Below are 23,378 nucleotides of genomic sequence, written 5' to 3'. Positions count from 1 at the left end.
CTACTTCTTATCTAAGTCCACACTCACCAAAACCTGAAATATCTGACATAAGTGGCTTAAAAAAAACACAAAACAACAAAAAACAAACAAAAAAAAAAAACACACACCAAAAAACCCCCACAAAATAAACCCACCAAAAAACCTAGATTACAGATTTCATGGAAAGGGAAGGTTTTAACAAGAAATCTGCTCAATTTCTTACAACAGCTTTAAAATAGGAGCTTAATATGTGCAGTTTTGATTAAGTACAGCATTCTGTACAGGGGCATCCATCCTGCAAATGGATCCTTTACAAGAAATGTCCCAGTTGTAAAATGACCCAGACAGAAGTTAGGAAACCATCAAGATCTTCAAAACCTCACAGAATATGAAGCTACTTTGACCTTAGAGGCTTTCTGAAAAGAACTAGCTGAACATTTTTCATGGTCTTGAAAGAGCGTGCACCTCTCCATCCAGCATCACCAAAAAATTTAGAAGATTCACAAGTATTTCAATGGAACAAAAGAAAGTTTGTCATTTTTAGCAGCTGGAAACTGCAAGAGTTTACAAGAGAGGTATCAGATCTGTTTGCCCCTGTTCTTGCTCTTCTTTACAACTCTATGTACGGACACTGCTGGAAAGCAGGACAATGGGGAGAATGCAGTGCAGGTATTTATATGATGCTTTAAACACAGTATCTTGGTTTGAAATAAATCCTTTGGGATTTATGTATCTTTTCATTACTGAGTTAATAAATTTAAATTGGCTCATGACTGAAATAAAACTTTCATTTTGAACAAGGAAATGCTTATTTTTCCATCCCAAATGAAGTATAGGGGTTTTGTTGGCTTTTGTCAACTGCTAGTGAAGAAAAGCATGTGTTACTTTCCAACTTCTGTCCTGATAATACAGAATTTACTGGAAAATAGACAATGACAGTCTTGCGGAACTTCATATCATGGTCTTTTTACAGAACTCGAAGTTCAGATTAGGCAATGGTCATTTATGCTGGACTGTTGCATAGCACTGAAGAAGAAACCAGCTCAAGCCACAGACTAATTCTATGCAACAGACTCTACAGCAAACCTGAAACCTAATGCTGAGATGGAGTGCTTTTTCTGGAAAGAACTCTAATCTCACTTTAACAGATTCCAGTTCTCAATCTATCAGTTGTGCTAGCAGTCTCATTGGTAAAAATGCACAGTTTAATTCCAAGCTGAATATACATGGAGTAAAAATGACACTTATATTTCACTTCTGACTACCCCTAGAGCATGCTGTGATAGCTATGTTGCTACCTGAGAGCCATCCTGAAGAAACATTGCTCATATTCTTTAATCAGACTCAGAAGCATTTAATCAGAAACATTTTCATACCATGTAGGAAGAGACAGTTCCATCAGAAATATGAATCTCACAGGTCTCTAACACCAATCTTCTTCATGGTGTTGATGTAGCAAATGGTCTCCTCAGGATTTCATAATTTCTAGTGTCAGAATAAAATGCATCATTAAAAGCTTTAAAAGGGCAGCTCATGGAATGATCTATGGGACATCATCTTCAAATGACCCCAAGGATACTGAGACTGAAATGTACAGAAGCAGCAAAGATTTCAGCCTCTTCTCCCGCTATCACCAGTTTCCCTGTCCTCCCTTTGGGTGAGGTAAGGGATTCCTCACCATGTACTTTTCTTGAGGCTTTTACCTCCTACTCCAATATATTATACAGCAATACCCTTTTCTTAAGCAACCAGAGAATTATGATTATGTAGCACAGCACAGACAGAAACACACTTCTGTAGAGAACAACACTGCTGCATACCCGAACCTCAAATACTCTTTGAAAGGCATAGTATCTTTATGAGGATAAAAAGAGAATCTTCATAGGGTACCTCAAAGCATATTAGGAAGGACTGTTCAAATAGTATGAACAGAATAATAGATACTGTAGTAATTGCGTGGGGTTTGGCTTAGTTCTTTCTTTCCTTTGCAGATACAGGGACAGCTCAGAAAATTAGCTTTACTTTCTAAAGGAGAAGAAGGTAATTTGATATAACGTGGACTCCTTACTAGGCATCACAGCATCTGAACATAGACATTCAGGAACTATGTAAATTAAAACTAACACGAATTCTTTTAAAGTATATATGTCTACAAGATAAGCTTCATACAGGAGACACTACTCATTTTTTTCCACATCACCAAACCTCCAGTTTGCCTTCATTTTATGGAAGTATTTTTTCAACATGGCACATGCCAAGTGCCCCAGAACCACACATGGAGAAGCCAAATGTTCTCTGTGCCTGGATCTTGAAGACATTATTCCATGTGGTTAAGGCTGAAATGCTGGTAGAGCAGTAAGGACAGTGTAGGCACAAGCCAAAAATAACGGTTCAGTCTACCTAGCTTGAGACTGATAGGAAGCAAGCTGAAGGCAGCATTGCTATCAAGGAACTACCCTGGTACAGTATTTGGTCAGGTCTGTCTCCATGGCTCAGGGAAAGCTAACTTCAAAGTATTACTGTACCTTGGAAAGTAATATTGTATTTAACTGTTAATATATTTTCTCACAGCTTCCTGCTTTAGATTTTTTTCTAAGACAGAATGTGCTTTGACTCAAACAAAGCATTAAGGCATGAATTTCATTACCCTCTGAATTACACCCATGACTACTTAAGGCTAAACTGTGGTTGTCATCCTCCAGCTTGTAAAAGGTTTCTTAAGGTGTAAGCAATCCTGCCAGTGGGTTTGTTCACACAAAAACCTCACTGGGAAGAGAAAATTATCCAGAATTTGCTTCATTATAAGGAGCGATCTCTGCATAATTACCAGGCTGTAATTCAATTGGCTAGGCTCTGCCACACACAGCTGTCTAGAGAGAGGCTCCAAGGTCACAGATGGAGCTCTCAGCTCCGTCTCTTTACTCAGATGGAGCTTCTCAGCACAAAACTAAAAAGTCACTGAAAAGGAGCACTGCATTTTGGCTGAGTTTAAGAAGCCCCTGCAGAGAAGAGCTCAGAGAGCAGGTTGAGCCGTGCAGGAAAATCCACTCCTCCAGTACTTGCCCAGACTTTTTTTTTACAGCATGGCAAAAAAACCTTACCTAGATATTAGCAGTGTCAATTTTTACAAAGCAACTGTTCCAGTAACTCACCCACAGTTTGCCCCAGCAGCAAACTCTCTGGATTTGCTGTCTAGTGAAGAACTATAAAAGCATCTCAATTGCTACTCTCTACGCTACTTCTCCTAAGTATTTTTTGATAGAAGGTGATCTCAATTGAAGAGAAATCAATAAGACATGGATAAACATTTTTCATCTCTTAAGATTAATTTCCTTGTGTTTCTAGAAGTGTTCGTGTAAGGCTCCCTCATGAGTAAGCCAACACTGACATGCTGTCAACCTGCAGCAGAAAGTCACCTGCACAGCTGATGATCATGTAATCCATCTGATGTTATCCACATGCAGAGTAACTTCTTCAAGAGGCCTGACCATTAAAGCTGCTGGAAGAAAAGGAAGATTAGAAGATAGTTATAGGTGATGGTGAAGATATGCCAAGCTGCAGCTTCAAGAAGATTGCATAAGCTTCATCCGCCAGAAGCCATCAAGTTTTTACACATGAACTACTGTGATTTATTGCTCATTACTACAACTAAGGCTGGTTGAAAAATACATTTCAACTTAAGTTTACCGAAGATGAGTATAGGACGGGAAGAGAAGGTTTCTGAGGTCAGGCAGGACACCCACCTGGTAATGTGGTAACTTTTTGTTTTACATTGAGGCACTCTTTTCAATCCATGACTAAAGGAGCTCAAAGGATTCATACCATTTTTTTTTTAAATCACATGTAAAGTTAATCCACCATCAATACTTTTTTTCCAGTTGCTATAACCTCATGCTGATCTCAGCCTGATTTCCTGCTTCACTACTCCTCACACTGACATACTACCTCAAAGGGCTTTGTACTTCACTTCTAGCTTCTATTTCTGCCTGTATTTCCAGTAACAATGAATACCATACCTCATTTACACCCACACCAGACTACCATCTCCATGCTACACACTGTGCTTCAGAGCATGTGGCTGAAGCATGCAGTGGTGTTTTCTTCCCAGCTGCCTTATCTGTCAAAATCCCAGCCACTGTTACCCTCCAGGTCTCCTCCTGAATTATCATATTTTAAACCCTCCTTCTGAAAAAAACAGCTGCCTGTTGAGTATTTCTACAGTTCAGCCCCAGCCTGTCAGTTTATTTTTATCCAAATGAAGTTACTGGGGTGCAATATGAGCTGTTTTCCTCGTATGTTCCTTTCAATTGTTATTACCCACTTATTTCCATAATGAGCTGGTTCTCATCTAGGTTGTTAATCATAGTATCATAGAATAGTTAGGGTTGGAAAGGACCTCAAGATCATCTAGCTCCAACCCACCTGCCATGGGCAGGGACACCTCACACTAAACCATCCCACACAAGGCTCTGTCCGATCTGGCCTTGAACACTGACAGGGATGGAGCAATCACAACTTCCCTGAGCAACCCATTCCAGTGCCTCACCACCCTAACAGTAAGCAACTTCTCCCTTATATCCAATCTAAACCTCCCCTGTTTTTTAACACATTGCCCCTTGTCCTGTCACTACAGTCCCTGACGAAGAGTCCCTCCCCAGCATCCTTGTAGGTGCCCTTCACATACTGGAAGCTGCCCTGAGGTCTCCACGCAGCCTTCTCTTCTCCAGGCTGAACAGCCCCAACTTTCTCAGCCTGTCTTCATATGGGAGGTGCTCCAGTCCCCTGATCATCCTCGTGGCCCTCCTCTGGACTTGTTCCAACAGTTCCATGTCCTTTTTATGTTGAGGACACCAGAACTGCACACAATACTCCAGGTGAGGTCTCATGAGAGCAGAGTAGAGGGGCAGGATCACCTCCTTCGACCTGCTGGTCACACTCCTTTTGATGCGGCCCAGGATACGGTTGGCTTTCTGGGCTGCAAGCGCACACTGAAGCTGCCTCATGTTTATTTTCTGATCGACCAACACACCCAAGTCCTTCTCCGCAGGGCTGCTCTGAATCTTTTCTCTGCCCAACCTGTAGCTGTGCCTGGGATTGATCCGACCCAGGTGTAGGACCTTGCACTTGTCATGGTTGAACTTCATAAGGTTGGCATCAGCCCACCTCACAAGCGTGTCAAGGTCCCTCTGGATGGCATCCCTTCCCTCCAGCATATCAAGTGAACCGCACAGGTTGGTGTCATCGGCAAACTTGCTGAGGGCGCACTCAATCCCACTGTCCATGTCACTGAGAAAGATGTCAAACAAGACCGGTCCCAACACCGATCCCCGGGGGACACCGCTTGTTACTGGTCTCCAGCTGGACATTGAGCCATTGACCACAACTCTTTGTGTGCGGCCATCCATCCAGTTCTTTATCCACCGAGTGGTCCACCTATCATTGATGTCTCTCCAATTTAGAGAGAAGGACGTAGTGCAGGACACTATCAAACACTTTGCACAAGTCCAGGTAGATGACATCATCTGTTCTACCCCTGTCCACCAGTTCCGTAGCCCCATCATAGAATCATAGAATCATAGAATAGTTAGGGTTGGAAAGGACCTTAAGATCATCCAGTTCCCATCCCCTTGCCATGGGCAGAGACACCTCACTCTAAACCATGCCACCCACGGCTTTGTCCAACCTGACCTTGATCACCAACAGGGATGGAGCATTCACAACTTCCCTGAGCAACCCATTCCAGTGCCTCACCACCCTCACATTACAGAATTTCCTCCTTATATCCAATCTAAAACGTCCCCTGTTTAAGTTTTAACCCATTACCCCTTGTCCTGTCACTACAGTCCCTAATGAAGAGTCCCTCCCCAGCATCCCTAGAGGCCCCCTTCAGATACTGGAAGGCTGCTCTGAGGTCTCCACTCAGCCTTCTCTTCTCCAGGCTGAACAGCCCCAACTTTCTTAGCCTGTCTTCATACGGGAGGTGCTCCAGTCCCCCGCACTGAAAAAACCCCTGCCAGGAATCCAGTTTTATCAATTCAAGTCTGTCTCCACCTGATATTCATTGAGATTGATTGGACGCAAGCACTACTACCAAGTTCTTTTTTTCTTTAGCAAGTATCGTACCCAACAGGACAATAGTAAACTAATTTTAACCCATGGTTTTGCAAAGTAATTCATCAGCTTATTTCTCTGAAGTCAACTTGAATTCACCATGAAAGAGAGCAGCAAGAAACATGTAACAGCAGGCACAGGCCTACTGGCAAACATCATTTTAGGCCCTCAGCAGCTCCATATCTTGATTCAAATTTGGTGCCCTAAAAGTCTTTCATCAACAGTTTTCACTTTAAATACTCTAGCTTGGCACTCATGGAAAATTACAATACTGCAAAGTAGCTCAGAGCTGAATAGTCACAACACAGCCCCATTCTGCTGGTAGCTCACAGAAACCTTTTTTTCTGCATGGTTTATCATCCCTTTTATTTAAACTTCTCCAACGCAAATTCTGTTACTTTCACATATGTTTTTTTAAGAAACGTCACGGCTGCAATGGTATAAAGACAATTCTTTCCTCTTTCCTTTGAGGAGTTATTTCCCTCCTTGAGAGGTCTTGAGGTCAAAATTTAATAGATAGGGGTATCACAGAGATACATGCTTTCAGAACTTACATCAGAACAACAGAAGTAAAGCAGTCTTTTCAGAGCCTATAGATAAAATTAGCAGCTGGTAAAGTGCGTGCATAGATCCTCTTACTTAGTAGAAAAATGTGGGTTTTGCTATTTTAACTTATTTTCCCAAAAGCAGTGTAATATCTATGCCCACTTCTTCTGCACACCCATTTTCCTTCACTTTTGTTCAAGCCTTAGAAGTCAAATATGTTAGGAAACCACTCTTGGGCTGCACTCTAGATGCTTTCTGAAGCAATGTTTTGCAAAGAGATGGAGCTAAATCTGGCAGCACTCACCCCCTAATCCGCAGGCAAAAGTTTAGGGTAGTATCCTAAACGGCTTGTACTCACCTCCGCAGACCTCAGTGCATATATTCCCCTTTTAACTTACCTTATTCTCAGTCTTGCATGATTTTGGGTGAATGTATGAAACTACCAGTGCCTTCAAGCTTTCAGACTGTGCTAAAGGAGACTTCTGGGTCTCACACCTTTTCCCTGCTGCCAGTTAGCATATATTAAAGATTATGGTGGTATGGAACTGGCTCAATGATCTCCACTTCAGGAAACAAATCCCACACTGGTTCTTTGTCACTAAATTAAGACCTATAAAGCACAGGTTTACTTCATACTCCTGCCTCTGCCTCCCCCATTTTAAGCAAGCCATTTAGTTTTCTGGTCCATGAAACATGGAATGCATCCTGTCATAATAAAGACTATGACTTGTTTACAATTTGTGTTTAGGACAGAGGCTATGGAGGTGGTTAAATGATGTGCTACTTTCCATACTCTGACTATTTCTCTTAGACAAGCTTTACGTACATGTCTTTGGCTCTAAGTCACTTTACTGAATCTGATCTCATATCTCCCTCTGCAAGCACCAGCAAAAGCCAGGAGGCCTGTCATAAAACAGCCATATCACTGACCATTTTACACACTGATATGGAGACGTGTCTGCTGCACGTGGTCTGGGCTAATATCAAAGTCACCCTATCTGGTTACTTGCATGATCTCTCAAGGATCTCCAGCTGTACTTCTCAGCACCCAGACCAGGCATCAAAAATTCTATAAATCCTAAGCTTTAAAGTGATACGCAAGTCCACTCAGTGTTTCTGACAGCTGCTCTTTGTTCTCACCTTGCACCTCAATATTATTTGAGCTACTTGTTTTCAAACTACCCCACAGTTAGCAACATGACATGAAAATCCAGACAAGAACAGAGACCGAAGCAAGAGGATTGGTCTTCTGTGAGAAGCTGTTCAATAGTGATATTCAGAAAATGGACTGATACTGCTGTAATGAAACAACTATTCATGGCCTCAAACAGCAGACATTTTTAAGCCTTTTCTTTAAGAGTGTTTTCTGATTCTACGCACAGCTCAATTCCATAGTAATTCCAGGAATAGATTGCTACATTTGAACTGAGATTAAAACCAGAAATTACAACCTTCACTTGTCACACGAGTTTTCCAGACTTCAGTTTCTTCTGAAGAGTTCTTCAGAATGTCTTAAAAGATATAAGACCTTGAAAATAAACTAGCTTGGTTTTGAAATACTTCTACCTAAATACTAAGCCATATTATTATAAATAGATGTTAACACATTTGAAAGACTCATTTTCTTAATTTTACAGTAAAAGACAGCAAGTTATGAAAGGCCAACTGGCTTCAGTATCATAAAAATGCAACCCAAAATCAAAATATTACTTAGTGGTATTTCAGTAGTGCACTGCCTCAAAAAAAGATTATACGCTTTTCCTCCTCTTTTGTATGTTCCCTAGCTCACTACAATAACAAACTAAAAGCCTGATCCAGTGCTATTAGTCACAGTGTCAGTTGACTTCGATCTGCAACAGGTGAAATCCAAAATCATGCTTTTCTCTAGTTTTTCCCTAATTTATATCAAAGACAATGGATTGTTTTTCATAAGGCTAAATCGTAAATCTTGTGATTTTGGAATTGAGTCTGTCTTGGGTTAGGTCTTGATGAATAAATTGCTCTGATCAGCTGAAGAAAGCAATGGTGATAGAATGACGGACTTCAATGTGGCCCTCTAAAATACCCAATGCAACTCACTTGTCAGAAGGATGAGTGCAAGCTTATGGTGCTTCCACTACAGAGCTACGTGAAAGAAAAAATAATCCATCTTCAAAGTGAAAAAATAAACTGTTTAAAATCAATCCAAATAAAAAACCCACCCAAACTTAACTGTGAACTGGGTTAAACTCATGCAAAAAGCTTACTTGAAGCAAAATGTTTCCTCCCCCCTCAATCTTTCCAGATTTCTCTAGAAGAAAAGATTAAAACAGTGCTCACACGTTATTGTCAAAGACATAATCACTAGCATATCTGCAGTTTTTAATGTGACTTCCACATTAAAAGAATACTTCTTAGTATTCTATTGGCTTTATGTATTCTCTATTTATATTTCTGTCTGGTACCTCATACTTAAGACAGAGTTGAAATCACACCTGAAGGAAAGCGAGACATGGAAGAGATTACATTCAGCTTCCTGTCTTCTGTGTTCTAGGAGCAGGATGCTCTTGCAGACAATAGCAATTTTGAAAGAAAAGGGTGATTTCTCTCACTTGGAGAATGGTTGAGGTTGGAAAGGACTATGAGGGGTCATTTAGTCCAAGCAAGCAACCACACCCTGCTCAAGCAAGGTCATTTAGACCATGTTACTCGAGGCTATGTTCAGAGAGGTCTTGAACATCTTCAGGGAAGGAGATTCCACAGCCTCTCTGGCCAACATTCAAATTCTCAGATACTCTCATAGTGAAGAAGTTCTTTCTCAGGTTCAGGCTGAACTTCCTGTGGTTTAGTTTATGCCTGTTGCCTCTTGTCCTACCACATGGCACCACTGAGAAAAGCCTGGCTCCATCCTCTTGATGTCCTCCCTTCAGATATTCACATACATTGATCAGATCCCCATGAGCCTTCTCTTCTCTAGGCTGAAGAGGCCCAGCTCCCTCAGCCTTTCCTCATATGAGAGGCGCTCCAGACTCTTAATATTTCTAGTAGCTCTTTACCGGACTTACTCCAGGAGCTCCTTGTCTCTCTTGTACAGAAGAGCCCAGAATTAGTCACTGTACTCCAGGCTCAGATTGCTTTTAAGGCACTAAGTTTGTTTATTGGCATTTTTGAATACCATTTAAATATGAAAAAAAAACATTAAAAAGACAGCAAAACACCATCACCTCCTACTATTTTGATAAAAATTGACAGCCTAGAAAGGTGGTTTAAAGATTAAGAAGTCTTCTCTCTCTTGGCACTGGAAATTGCTGGGAAAGTAATGCCAAAGAATGATGAATTCCAATTCTAAAAACTACACTGCTGGATTATTGTTGCCTGAAGACTTACTTAAAAAACATGTGGGGCTGGAAAGCAACCTCCACAAATATTAGTTCCTCTAGAGCAGCTGGCAGAACGTATGTGATTCAGAAAGATGTACATTTCTTCCAGAAAAAAAACTGTTTATTTACATGGATTCTAAACAGTCAGAAACTACTAAGCATTGGGAGAATGGACAGGATATCCTCCAGCCATGCTACTACATCTCTGAAGTGGTGGGCATCATTCACAGGCTCCAGGAGACTACAAAAAACAAACGTTCATGCTTGGTTGGGAAGGAGGTGTTCAGGCTGCACCCACTGCCTACAGAGCAGATTTTGTTGCTCTAACTAGTACCTAGTCAGCGTCAAACACCTAAGCAGTCCCAGAAACAGGAACCTGAACTTGTGTCAGTCACATTCTCCCATTACTGAGACAGTGTCGCAAACCCTCTTATGTCCTCTGCCCATGACACACAAACCTTGCATTCTCTAGCAGCCAAGAAGAACAGAGAAAGTCACTACTCCAGCCTCATTTACAGACTAAGGAACACAGCTCTCCCGTGAGAGTCTCTGGAAAAGCAGTCGATCAGGGTTTATACAAAGCAATAATCTGAATGCAACCTTTCGGCTCAAGAAATCCAGAAACCAGAAGAATGAAAGGGTACTTGTGGGAGGGAATATTTCTTCATTCTCACCTTATCTTTAGGCCTTTACCGTGACACAGGCCAAAGTAGACACCAGAGCCAAGTGCACAAAACTAATTACACCTTTCATCTCCCTCAGCACAGCACTTCTCATCCTATCCTTAAATTACCACCATTGTTCCTCACACACTGTGTAACCCTGGATCCATTTAATCCTCACTATGTTTTTTTCCATGTACCAACAGGTCTCTGCTACAAAACTGAAGTCACTTTACAATAGCAAAGAATAATCCTGGTTTTGTTAAAGATGTAACCTCAAAGGAAACCAAGAACTTAGTGTCGACACTACAGTTAAGATTCCCCTGCTAGCAACTAGAATTAGTACCTACTCAAACATCTCCTCTGCTGACAAAGCAACATCTGGATAGCATTCACATGGCTGGAAAGCAGCACTCCACCAAAAGCTCACGTGATCTTTGCAGCCTTTCTCCCAAAGTACCACCTAGGAGCCAAAGAAACATTCCACAACCCATGCAACACGCTTCTTAATCAAGCTCTTCTCCCAAGAAGAAGGCCAGCTTCAGTATCAGCGGTCTTCTTGAGATTACCAATCCCAGTCTACAAAGAGGAAAACATGGCAGGGATTATTCCTCATGGTCATACAGCAGCTTCACAGATAATGGCAAACATTTGAGTGAGACATAAGACCAATCACATGCTGGTTCATTTGGCTTTGGTATGACTATCCTGTCTAGTTTGAAGCACGTATTTTTAAGGATACCGTTTTAATGAAGGATTTAGCAAAAAGAACTTATTTTAAACTAATATACTTTGAGGTCCTAAACCATCAGTTTGATTGCATAGCAGTACACATAACTCATCTATTGTACATCCTTCCTATTCTCACTGAAGTCCCAGTTTAGCAACCTTTCATAATGATAAAACCAAGTCACATAGGTGCCAAAGTATAAATACATGTCAAACATTTAAGATTAAAAAAAATAATAATAAAAAAATTCTATTAAAACACAAATAGATTGTGGATGATAGCACAACAATAAGGTAATGCATAAAGTATACTATTCATCTTACTGGGTTTTGAAGAAACAAAACAAAACAAAACACTACAGAATTTATTAAAAGGCCAGGTTAGCTCAGTGGCCTTTATCCTGGCTTTTTAAAATTATAAGCAATATTTATAAGCCAATGAATTTCATGGATAGGTTTTCACTTTCATAGCAGCAGCATGTCACCTCTCAAATCGTATGAAACATCCTCAAGTGTCACATACAAAGGGGAGCAAAGCCTGGGACAACAATTAAGAAAACATATTTTTTGTCACCCTTCCCTTTCTCGTCTTCTAGCTGTTCTACAAAATCTTATTTCATAGCTAAAACATTGAGGTGAAGTATTTAAGCATGAGGTATACAAGCTACCCAGATAAGAAACAAAATGAAGCAAAGATTAAGCTTGATTTTATATGAACAGAGATGTTTTAAAACATGGCAAAACACCTGAAATCATTTTAGTGATCTGTTATAAATTAGATCAGTGAAAACCATGAAGTGGTTTTAATATAGACAGAAAAACCCCAAATCTGTACTTCCAAACAGAGAAAACAATATATTCCATTTCACCTCAAAAAAAAAAAAACCCATTAAGTGGCTTTGACATATTGCTACAGTAGAAACAGTAGCATTATGTGAATAGAATATAGTGAATATTCTCTTTAGATGCTTGGACCTCAGCTGACAGAAGGCTGAGAACCCTCAGCTTCCAAGGGAGCTGGCAGCACTCAGCACATTTTTGTATTTAGTCCCCATCTACCAAGCACTAAATTACAAGGGAAGAAAAATCTTTAGCTCTGCCTGAAGCATCTTAGACAGATGACAATAAGGAGGGGGTGCTATTGGTATAATAAACTACAATTTATATTTTTGTCATTCATCTGTTCTTCCATGTGGCAAATGGCTAAAAAAACCTCAAATTATTTCTAGTAGCCTTTTGCCGGACTTGTTCCAGGAGCTCCTTGTCTCTCTTGTACTGGGGAGCCCAGAAATGAGCACTGTACTCCAGGTAACACCTAAGCAGTCCCAGAAGCAGGGACTAACCACTTAGCACAAACTATTCCTTTACTGCCTATCTGTATCCAACAAAGAAACTGAACCCTTATTATAAAAATATGAAATATTACCTTGAGTGGTCTAGCTGGGCAAACATATGCAGCACTGGTACAGTTTTTTTATCAGAAGCATAAATACATGAAAATAAGAACACAAACTATTCATCACTGAAACCACAGAATTGTAGAATCATTTAGGATGGAAAATACCTTTAAGGTCACTGAGTCCCACCATTCCCCAACACTGCCAAATTCACCACTAAACCATGTCCCTAAGCGCCACATCTACTTATCATCTAAATACCTCCAGGGATGGTGACTCCACCACTTCCCTCGGCAGCCTGTTCTAATGCTTGACAACCCCTTCTGTGAAGAAATTTTTCCTAACATCCAATCTAAACCTCCCCTGGTGTAACTTGAGGCTATTTCCTCTCATTCTATCACTTGTGAGAAGAGACTGACCCCCACCTCACAGGTAGCTGTAGAGAACAATAAGATCCCCTCCAAGACTATTCTTCTCCAGACTAAACACCCCCAGTGTCCTTGACCGCTTCTCAGACTTGTGCTCCAGACCCTTCACTAGCTTCAGTGCCCTTCTCTGGACCCACTCCAGCACTTCAATGTCTCATACTGAGGGGCTCACACCTGAACACAGGACTCGAGGTGCAGCCTCACCAGTGCCCAGCGCAGAGGGATGATCACTGCCCTGGCCCTGCTGGCCACACCATTGCTGATACAGGCCAGGACGCTGTTGACCTTCTTGGCTGGCTGGGCACAAGCTGGATCATGTTCAGCTCCGTCAGTCAGCACCCCCAGGTCCTTTTCCACAGAGCAGCTTTCCAGCCACTCTGCCCCAAAACTATAATATTGCATGGGGTCCTTATGGCCCAAATGCAGGACCCAATATTTTGCCTTGAACCTCATATAGCTGGCCACAACCCATGGATCCAGTCTGTTCAGATCCCTCTGCAGAGCCTTCCTACCCTCCATCAGAGCAACACTCCTGCCCAGTTTGGTGTCATCTGCAAACCTACTGAGGGTGCACTTGATCCTCTCATCCAGATCATTGCTAAAGATATTAAACAGAACTGACCTCATTCCTGAGCCCTGTGAACACCTGTGACCACCCTTCAGCTGGATTTAACTCCATTCATCACCACAGTTTAGGGCCTGCCATCAAGGCAGTCTTTTTTACCCAGTGAACAGTACACCCTTTCAAGCCATGAGCAGCCAGTTTCTCCAGGAGAATGCTGTAGGACACTGTGGTAAAGACTAGGTAGACAACATCTGCAGCCTTTCCCTCATCAGCTAAGTAGTCACCTTGTCACAGAAGGAGATGAAGCTAGTTAAGCAGGACCTGCCTTTCATAAACCCATATTGGCTGGGCCTAATGACCTGGCTGTCCTGGATGTGCCATGTGATTATACTCAGAATGATCTGCTCCATAACCTTTGCTAGCACCAAGGTCAGCCTGACAGGTTTGTAGTTCCCCAGATCCTCCTTCTGGCCCTTCTTGCAGATGGACATCCCCCAGAGGAAATCACTAGTGGTTCCATTTCTGGCAGGCTACTAGAGAAGGGAAAAGAAGTGTTTCACTGCATTTGTTTATATTGATTTACTCTAGCATTTCTGTACAGTTACTAGTTGATACTACACAGCTATTGAAACTAATGGATAAGATGAAACCAAGGTATGCTCCAGTAAGTCAAACAAACAAACAAAACCACAAAAAAAACAAAAAAACAAAACCACAAAACCATACAACTTCGCAAAAGTTTAGATTAAAATAAACACTTTCAGATTTCAAATCATCCTTTCAAATTATATTCTTTGCAGCGTCTCATGGGCTTTACTGTATCTGCACAAGCAGATACATTCACAAATTAAATACTTATAATTTGTACCTACTTTGGAGAAAGGACAAGATGGGCATGGAGGTTATTCTCCCTTGAATTAACTGCTCTTTGAAGAGCACTTGTGTTAAACAAATCTGTTTACTAAATCTGAATAGTATTTATTAAAATTATATCATCCATTTCTAATTCAGTAGCTAAAATTTTAATATCTGTGCTAAGCAGTAGAAGAAATTGCATAGCCCTCTTAGGGGGCTTACAAGTTATAGTCCTCACACCTTTGTCTACTTTACACCTGCATTTTTAATTACACAATTGAGTGTGTCTGAGCATCTTCAAAGCAAGTATATCACCTTGTGTGAAAGACACAGCACAAGCTGTGCTACAGTAAGAACACTAGAAAGTCACCAAACATAAAGCAAACTTCAGACACGAAGTTAAAAACTGTCAGAAGGTAAGGGCAGTTTGGATACACAGAACAGTTAACAGGTTTTCAGCCAGGAGATTAAGCAAAGCAGCAATTCAGCGAGATAGAGAGGAATAATTACAGATGGTGATAAACCTGATCCCTTTGCCACACCTGCCATGGTGGTGGGACGCAAGGCAGGTCAGAGAAGAAGCCAGCTCTGATGGAGCTAAGCTGCAGAAGACAGAGTGGGCAGAGGTTGCTGGACTAAATAAATAGCTTCTATTGGAAAACCAAGCAAAAACAGTTTGAAATTACTCCGTTTAACAGATGGACAAGTAACTGAAAAGTTTTAGCTGTTTGAATTTTACGGCAGTGTGAGGAGCGAAACAGCTTCATTATGTGCTTGTTAAAAACATGTCATGGCAGGAGAAATTATGAATGCCACAGAAAACAGTATCAAACAAATATTTCTGAAGGGCTGGAAATGACATATTGGCATGCGCAGGGTTAGTGAGGCACTGTTTTGTGGATAAAAGTGATGTAAAAAGACAGCCGTCAATAAGGAAAAGAGCTAATCTAAAAAGTTAGGGTCAGATCTTTGCTCATTTTCTGAGCAGAAAATAAAGCATAAAGTACTTACTTCAAGTAGAAGAATGCTGAAATAGAGTACAAGGTGTGCTGGACAAGGGAGCAATTCTTCCAGATATTCACATGTATTTCAAAAAGCTAATAGGCAATCTGCATTATAGGTTTATTTATAAGTTTACCTGCATCATCAGTTTATGGTTCTAGGCAGAGCTAGTTTTGTACAGAATCAGACCCCAGCAAGTGAAGCAGAGGTACTCTGTAAACTGCTGATGGACAGAAACCAGTCTCAAGTGCTTCCTAAAGGCAATCACTTTTCACTTTAAAAACATCCAATTTATGAGCTGTTCAAGATCAAAATTAAAGAGCTGCCTCATAACATTTAAACAGTGAAAACGTTGCATGTCTATACAACCAACAAGGATGTATTTCTAGCCATTTGTAAGATGAAAGAATTTCCCTGTAGGGGTGAGAATGGCAAATGTCCACCCAAGAAGTAACTATTTGAACATCTGCAAGGTATTACAACAGAAGACAAGGACTGAAAATATTTGAAACAGCACTGTTATGTTACCTCAGCAGTGCCGTCATTCACAAAATGGCCAAAATATTCCAGCTATGATAACATGCATGCTTTTCTCCAAGTCTCCCCTTACCACCTCAATCTGTTAATAAATCTTTGACCTTAACATGCATACTCTCTTTTTGTAAACTAATTCTCTATGAGGTCTTGCTCTTTCTTTTCAAAGCGTGGGACAGTGGGAAACACAAATTTCAAGTCTTAGAGCCTCTTTCTAAAGACAGGTACCCTAAAATTCCACCTGCCAACAGCTTCTCTTTTAAAATGAGCCATCGTTAGCTCTGCTGTGTCTAGTAATTGCTTTCTGGCTGATTGGCGAATAACTTTATAGCTAAAAATATTTCTTCTGAGAAACAAGGAAGCCCGTCAGGTCCTGTCCATTCGTCTTAAGGAAACATATCTGCCAAGATGACATCACTTTGAAAATAATTTTCACAGAGAATTGTATTGCTCGTGGTGAACAAGAGCACATACTGAAGCCAAACATTTTGTCTGCTTAGAGAAAAATTCCTCTGTGAAACTACAGTTTGAAGAGTCCCAGCTCTCAAAATTATGCTCTCAAGGCAAATTAATTCAGAAGATTTTAATCTAAACTGTAAGAAGGACAAACATGTCCTTCATCAAGACTACTCATATGGCAGATCTTGGCACCATTTAGGGTGGAGGGATTAGTTTCTTGAAGAGGAAAATACTTTTTTCCCCCATCACAAATTATTTGTACAGACTTCTCAGAGGTTTGGAATACTACACCGGGGAAAAGGCAACATGAATTACACATTATCTGTTCAAAAAATCAGACCGATATAAAAAGAGGTACATGTTTACAGATTATCAAGAAAGTTAATTGATCAGTACATGGGACAATTCATAAGGAAATGCTGCCTACTGATGTCTCTTCTACAGCACTGCACATAGCTCGTATCCTCAACCTGGATTGAGAAGGGCAGAATACACAGGCTTTTTATACCTTACCTTCTAGCCTCAATTTGGGGGCACAAAAATTTCAGTTCTCAAAGTGTACATTACCTGCAAAAGACCCTATTTCTTATCCTGGTCAAAGGGACAAAGGCATTGAATAAAATCATACTTTACCAACTACCAAAAGACCACTCTCCCAGTAACAAAAAATAACCAGAAACCCCACAGCTCTCTTCTTCATAGCCAGACTGTTGCAAGTTTAGCCAGGCAGACATTTAAATATAAGAGGCAGTTTACAGACACTAGGAGACATACTTGGAGCCAAAATCCTAATAGTATTTCATTTTGTTGCTGTAATTCTCATAGAAATAGAAGATTAAATATGAGTAATATTTTCTGGAAGCAGAGATTATTTTATTTTCAAATAGTGTATACTATAATTTGCTACTGGTATTTCACTTGAGGAAAGTCTGCCATTTGCAGTTCACAGGAAAACAGACATAGCACAATGGAAGAAGAAAATATCATAGTATAACGCATCATCCTCATATTTGGAAGGAATCCAAATTGAAAAGTTTCTGATTGACAAAGCTGGCACAAGTTACATTAGGCATCTGCCTCATCTACTGGATTCCTGGTCTCATGAAAACAAGAAAACCTGGCTTGAACTGCAGAAAATGAAACAAATAAATTTCCTGAAATACTGACAAAACCCAGTACTTGCTATGGAAGTATAAGTGGTGATAAACAGTATAAATCTGTGTCTGCATAAGCTTAACAACTGACCTTAGAAGAAAAGAAAAAAAAGTGTGATCAGTCATGTTTTTAAACATAATAGAAGCACAACATAACTTCAACAGTATTGTCTGAAGTACTGTAGTGATAGAATATTATGGGGGGTTGTGCTGCTCATTGCGACAGTTGAAACGTTACCTGCATGTCTGTGCAAAACGACACAGTGTATCGAGTTCCAACATTCCTTCTAGAAAATTGGAAATGTACAGATGATTTCTAATAAAATGTTTTCCCCTTAGTATAATCAACATTCTCTGTATTGGATAAATGAAAATACATTCATTTGGAAAATTCATTCTAATGTTTTCAAGCTAATAGTTTGTTTTATTCAACATAAGCATTGGAATGTTACTCTGGTTCCAGAACTGATTTCTATCCTGCTGAATTAAGGTCAAAATCAGTATTCCTACAGAGCAAGGGAAGATTATATCCTGCTGGAAAAAAATAAAGATGTACTGTTATTTATTTTTTTTTTTAAGAAGAAATAAAAAAAAAAAAAAAGAAAGGCAGCAATGGAAACACAATGCAATTCACAAGATATATCAGTAATTCTACAAATATATTAGCAAATGAATGTTAGTTTGCAGAACAGAAAAACAGAAGTTAAAACTATGAAGATTTGACAGATGAGGTTTTGGATTCTACACATTCCTTCCATTAACTACTTGAATAGCAGTTGTATGTTAACAGTTATCACACACACACACACACACAACATACGTATTAAGCTCTGGTCATATGGGAAGGAACCTCCAAATAAGCATTATGAATGTCTTAAAGGTTTTTTCTTCTTAAAAGATGAAACCAATCCCATGTTTGCCTTAGTACTAATACTGTATATTTCCACATTGTATGTTGAATATAATACTAAATCTACTGTTAGAAGATAACAGTACAGTCTGTGTGCCAGGCTCTCTGACTGACAAATTCATACTTAACATATTGCCTCCTTCCCCATAGGGCTCTATTTGCCAAAGCTGGCATTTTAAAAGTAAGAAAGGCAGATAAGAGGTATGTGTCAATTTACACTAATAGAAGGGCAAATTTCAAAGGTCTGAACACTGTGCCACTCACCTCATGGAAGTTTTGCTGCTAATTTCACAAAAAGCAAGCCTGTGCATGGCTGTTACCTGAACAAAACCCTTCTGCCAATATATGGGGTCAGGTTTCGCACTTACAGGCTACAGAACTTGCCCATTGCTTAATGCTGTATTGGGATTTTTTGTTGGTTTTTCGGTTGTTGTTGTTTGGGTTTTTTACTTAAACGTGTTAATGAAGTGTGGAAACTTATATTTTTACTGCCAAAGCTCTGGGGGAAAAAAAAAATCCATTGTGAAAAATTGTCCTATATTTTACAAAGAGGCTATGAGAAAGTAACTAAGAGATCTTGGTGAGCCAGATGCACCAGTAACAGCCTTATGATGCTTCAGTCAAGGAAGCCAGTTAAAGGTAATGCATATCAAAGGCAATTTCTTGCATCTGGAAGTAAGCATGTTTGATCATGGTCTCCTCAAAACCAAGAAAAAGTCTCTTAACACAATATATTTAACCTGTAAGGGCCCAATGAATCACTGACTCACTTCCCATTGTAGCCCGTCTTCTTCAAGAACATTCCACAGTTTGGGGGTTAACGGAAAGTTATTAACAAACCAAAAGCCTTTACAGCTCCAGCGTAATTTGACATAACAGTTATGGATGCTATATTCTATGCCTCAGAGGCATGCAATTTTATACAAGATATATTCAACAATACCAAAAACCAACAGAAATACTAGACATAGTTTGCGGAAATTGTAAGAGACTGAGAAGCGACTTTAAAAGGGCATTGTCTTTAAACAAAACTATGGAATACACATTCTAGGAAATAGCTGTTGCATTTACATTGTCTTAAAAAGTTATTTTTAACTAGTGCTATAAAAACTGTTGTTACACAAGCAGCTGCTACACAAAACTTGCAAGAAGCGAGCACTTTTCACAAGGAGCTTATTAAGAGACATCGCAGCTTGAGCATCTCTGAAACCTCCCTTACTGCTGTCAGACAGCTCAGAGGGGACAGGGTGCTGATAAAGAGGTGTTGTAAAACGAGGTGCTCCCTCAAACCAGGGATCATCTGAATCGATCACTGGTTTGGATTCTGACACGTATTTTGTGTAAGTCTACAGGTGTGGTTAACACCTACCCAAGAGAACGCAGACAGCAGAGCAAAGAAAGAGTTCATAGAGCCCAGTGAACTGCCATTTCTCATCTGACTTAAACTAGTGTCGCGTCCGAATGTTTTCCGAGGGCTATAAGCAGTGAAACTGCATCTATGCGTGTGCGTGCACGGCAGCCCCGCACCCCACTCGGCCCCGCCGCACGAGTTTATGAGGAAACGAGGAATACACGGCGTTGTGGCCGTGGGTGAGGTCCTGTACAAGCACCGCTACCCCAGGAAAGCGGCACAGAGACGAGCTACTTTCCCTCAGAGGCAGCGGGTGCAGCCTGCGCACGCTGCCCACCAACGCCTCCGAGCTGGTGACAGCCCGGGGCCGCCACAACCGCGTCCTGCCTGCACGCCCCGCGCCTCTGCCCTCTGCGCGCCCCCCCCCCCCCGGGAACAGCACAGGGGACATGGCACTTCTAGGGGAGAGCAGAGCCACCCCAAGCAGCGCGGGGACCGCCAGCTACCTTTTCAGCGGCACTGGCAGTGAAACATGCCGAACGCTACGCTCCCCTCCCCTCGACGCATCACAGCCAGGGAGGGGAATGGAGAGTACCTACCAGGGATGGCCAGGTTGGTGAGTGGAATGCGGTGGATGCTGCTGGGCAGAGCTGCCATCCAGTCGGAAAACCTCACATCGTACTTGCCTTGCGACGAAGCCATGCCACCACCTCCCTCCCAGCACCGCTAACACCGCCGCCCGCTCCAACCCGCCCGGACCCACTCCCGGTCCCAGCATTAAATCCTGTTCAGCTCCGCCCCCCGGCGCCGCCCCGCGCCCACTCTCCCCGCCTCCCCGAGCGCGCCCGCTGTCCCCAGCCGCTCGCCTGCGGTGCCAGGCCCCTTGAGACCCCCTCAAAGCCGTCGATGTCTCCTCGTTTCCCCTCAGCGGTGGGTGCCAGAGGGGCCGACGCGGCCGTGCTCGCGAGGGTGAACCCGCCTCAGATAACACCGCGGGCTGCGGGAAGGAATAGGGTCCGGCCCAGGCCCTCGGCGAGCTCCGCATTAGCACCGGCCCAGCGTACCCGCAGCATGGGCTTCTCTGCGTCTGCCCCAGCGCCTCACCCCGGCTCCGGGGAAGGCTGCAGCTCCCTCCCGAGAGCTCTGCTGCGGCCACGGCGCTGTAGGCAACCTCTCCTGGGATGGCGTTCCGGGGCCCTGGCTGACTTTTGTTCCCCCATAGCCCTGAGGCTCCGCAGTGCCCTTCCTGCCCTTGGCGGTTGACTGAATGTGGAATGCCTCTGCGCTGGGACATGGGCACACTTCGCAGCTGATGCCTCCGCCCCCATCCGAGACAAACCTCTCCTTTTCCAGTGGCGTTGCTCACACTGAAAGAACACCCTTACTTGAACACTTCATGGACATATGTAATTCTGGGGGTGATTATTTTTCATTGTCCCCTGAGGATAAGATAGTACTGTTGCAGTTTTCAAAGGGTGACGATTCCCTTTTCACAAGGAGTCACCTGGAAAACAAAATAGTGGCAATAGGCACAAATTAATCCTGAGGACATTCCTGTTGGACACAAGGAAAATGTCTCACAATGAGAACAATCAGCCGTTGAAAAAATCTCCCCAGGGAAGTGGTTGACTTCCCAGCATTGGATACTTTCTAAGATTCAGCTGGACAGGGTGCTGGGACATCTAGTCTAGGCCAAGAAAGGTTGGACCAGGTGATCCTTAAGTTCCTTTCCAACCTGGGATTCTGTGATTCTAGTATCTTTCATTCTCATATTCCACGTACTCATCTTTCGGGAACCATTTTAAATGTTGGCATTAACAAAGCATTTATGTTACTGCCTCCAGATCAGTGAAGGAATGAACTCGATAAAGCCTTGTGAGCCGTCTTGATTGCCTGATTTTTTTTACTTCAGCATAACTGTTTGTTTTTTTTGTCAGAGTTGCTGACACGTGTGGAAGTTCACTTGGTAGATCTGACAAAAAGAACAGCCTGGAGAGAGCCACACCTGAGCTGAGACCAGTTACCAGCTCACCTTGAATTTCCAGGAGGGTCAGCTGTGGTCCTGTAGCTTCTATTCTCACTCAACATCATCTTTAACATCTGGGTTTGGGAATAAAAATGCAGGGAACAACTAATAACAACCCACTTTACTCTTTCTGTCCAAGTTTCCAGAGCAAGTATGAAGAAAAGCTCTTCCTTCAGCCACAAAATAATGATTTTTTTGAAAATGAGTGAATGTTTCTGAGGTATTTGAATAAATGAAATTTTGCTGACTCACTTTTTGCTATAGAAATAACTCTTAGGGTGGGTTTTTAGTGAGGAAACATGAACAGATGGTTGAACTCAGGGGGGTTACTGAATCTGAATCGAGTAGTAAATTAAAAAGGGGGAGGATTAAGCTGACAGACGCTGGAGAAGTTTAATTTTTGCACTGTTACTTCCTGGCTATTAGGGTGCTTATCTGTCCATTTCCAAAATCACTACTATTGGTGAATGTGGGAAGAAAAAAAAACCCACTAATAACTCAATGATGAAGGATGTTACTTCACATCACCTTCAAAGGACAGGCAGAAATTATAACAAAAAATGTCACCATTTTAAAGAGCACTCAAGTAAGGAGCAAATAATGTTTTTATCAACGTGATTGCCAACATTTGAGTGGCAAAATAATTAATGGATTGCACTGGTTACCTGGAAAACTGCTGTTGAACTTTTACCTGCTCCACTATTTGTTCTGTCTTTTCTGAGATAAAATTGACGTATACAGCTTTTTGACAGATTAAACATGTTGTTAATACTGTTGTTGACCTCCTCCAGTCTCTAAAGCTTTGGGTGTAGCTCAGAGCAAAATATATAGCTGCAAAATCCTGTCATTTTAAAATGTATTATTATGTATAATAACACCTGAACACTCTGGGCATTCTAGGTCTCTCAGTAATGTTTTCCACTTTACTGGACAACTCAAATGTCCTTTTCTGCACTGGCTAGAAACTCTGCTACCACAACTGATTATGTTGGCCTTTGCTTTGGTGTTTGCTTCCACAACTGATTTTTTTTTTCTTTAATGCCTAAAATAAGATTTTTCATAGTCTGGATTTTCAAACCATGGCTACTCTGCTTTGAAAAAAACAGTCTCCCCTAACATGTCTCACACTAATCCTGTTTGAATAGCTTTGCCTCTGTTTCTAATGCACTGTAACTGCTAAGGTAGCAGGCTTAAAAGCTGTCAGTGGGTCTCTGTGAACTTCTTGGAATGTAGGCTTAAATAACTTTGGAGGGAAATGGGACAGGAGAGAAAGCTTTTATGGAACAGAAAATAGGAAACATTTGTACAGCA

General features: G+C 41.5%; 1 protein-coding gene across 1 annotated transcript in view; it reads right to left on the bottom strand.

Moving 5' to 3' along the window:
• The window catches only part of PLCXD3 (phosphatidylinositol specific phospholipase C X domain containing 3), a 94,781-nt gene extending 74,001 nt beyond the window's left edge, over positions 1-20,780 (bottom strand). Inside the window, exon 1 of the mRNA XM_065662411.1 lies at positions 20,641-20,780. Within this exon, the coding sequence (XP_065518483.1) occupies positions 20,641-20,743 (103 nt within the window). The 5' untranslated portion in view covers positions 20,744-20,780. The remainder of the gene's footprint in view (positions 1-20,640) is intronic.
• Between the last annotated feature and the right edge of the window lie 2,598 nt (positions 20,781-23,378).

This window comes from Lathamus discolor, chromosome Z, assembly GCF_037157495.1.
Source record: "Lathamus discolor isolate bLatDis1 chromosome Z, bLatDis1.hap1, whole genome shotgun sequence".
Lineage (NCBI taxonomy): Eukaryota > Metazoa > Chordata > Aves > Psittaciformes > Psittacidae > Lathamus > Lathamus discolor.
Note: the sequence above shows the minus strand (reverse complement) of the source record. Positions and strands in the feature narration are given on the sequence as shown.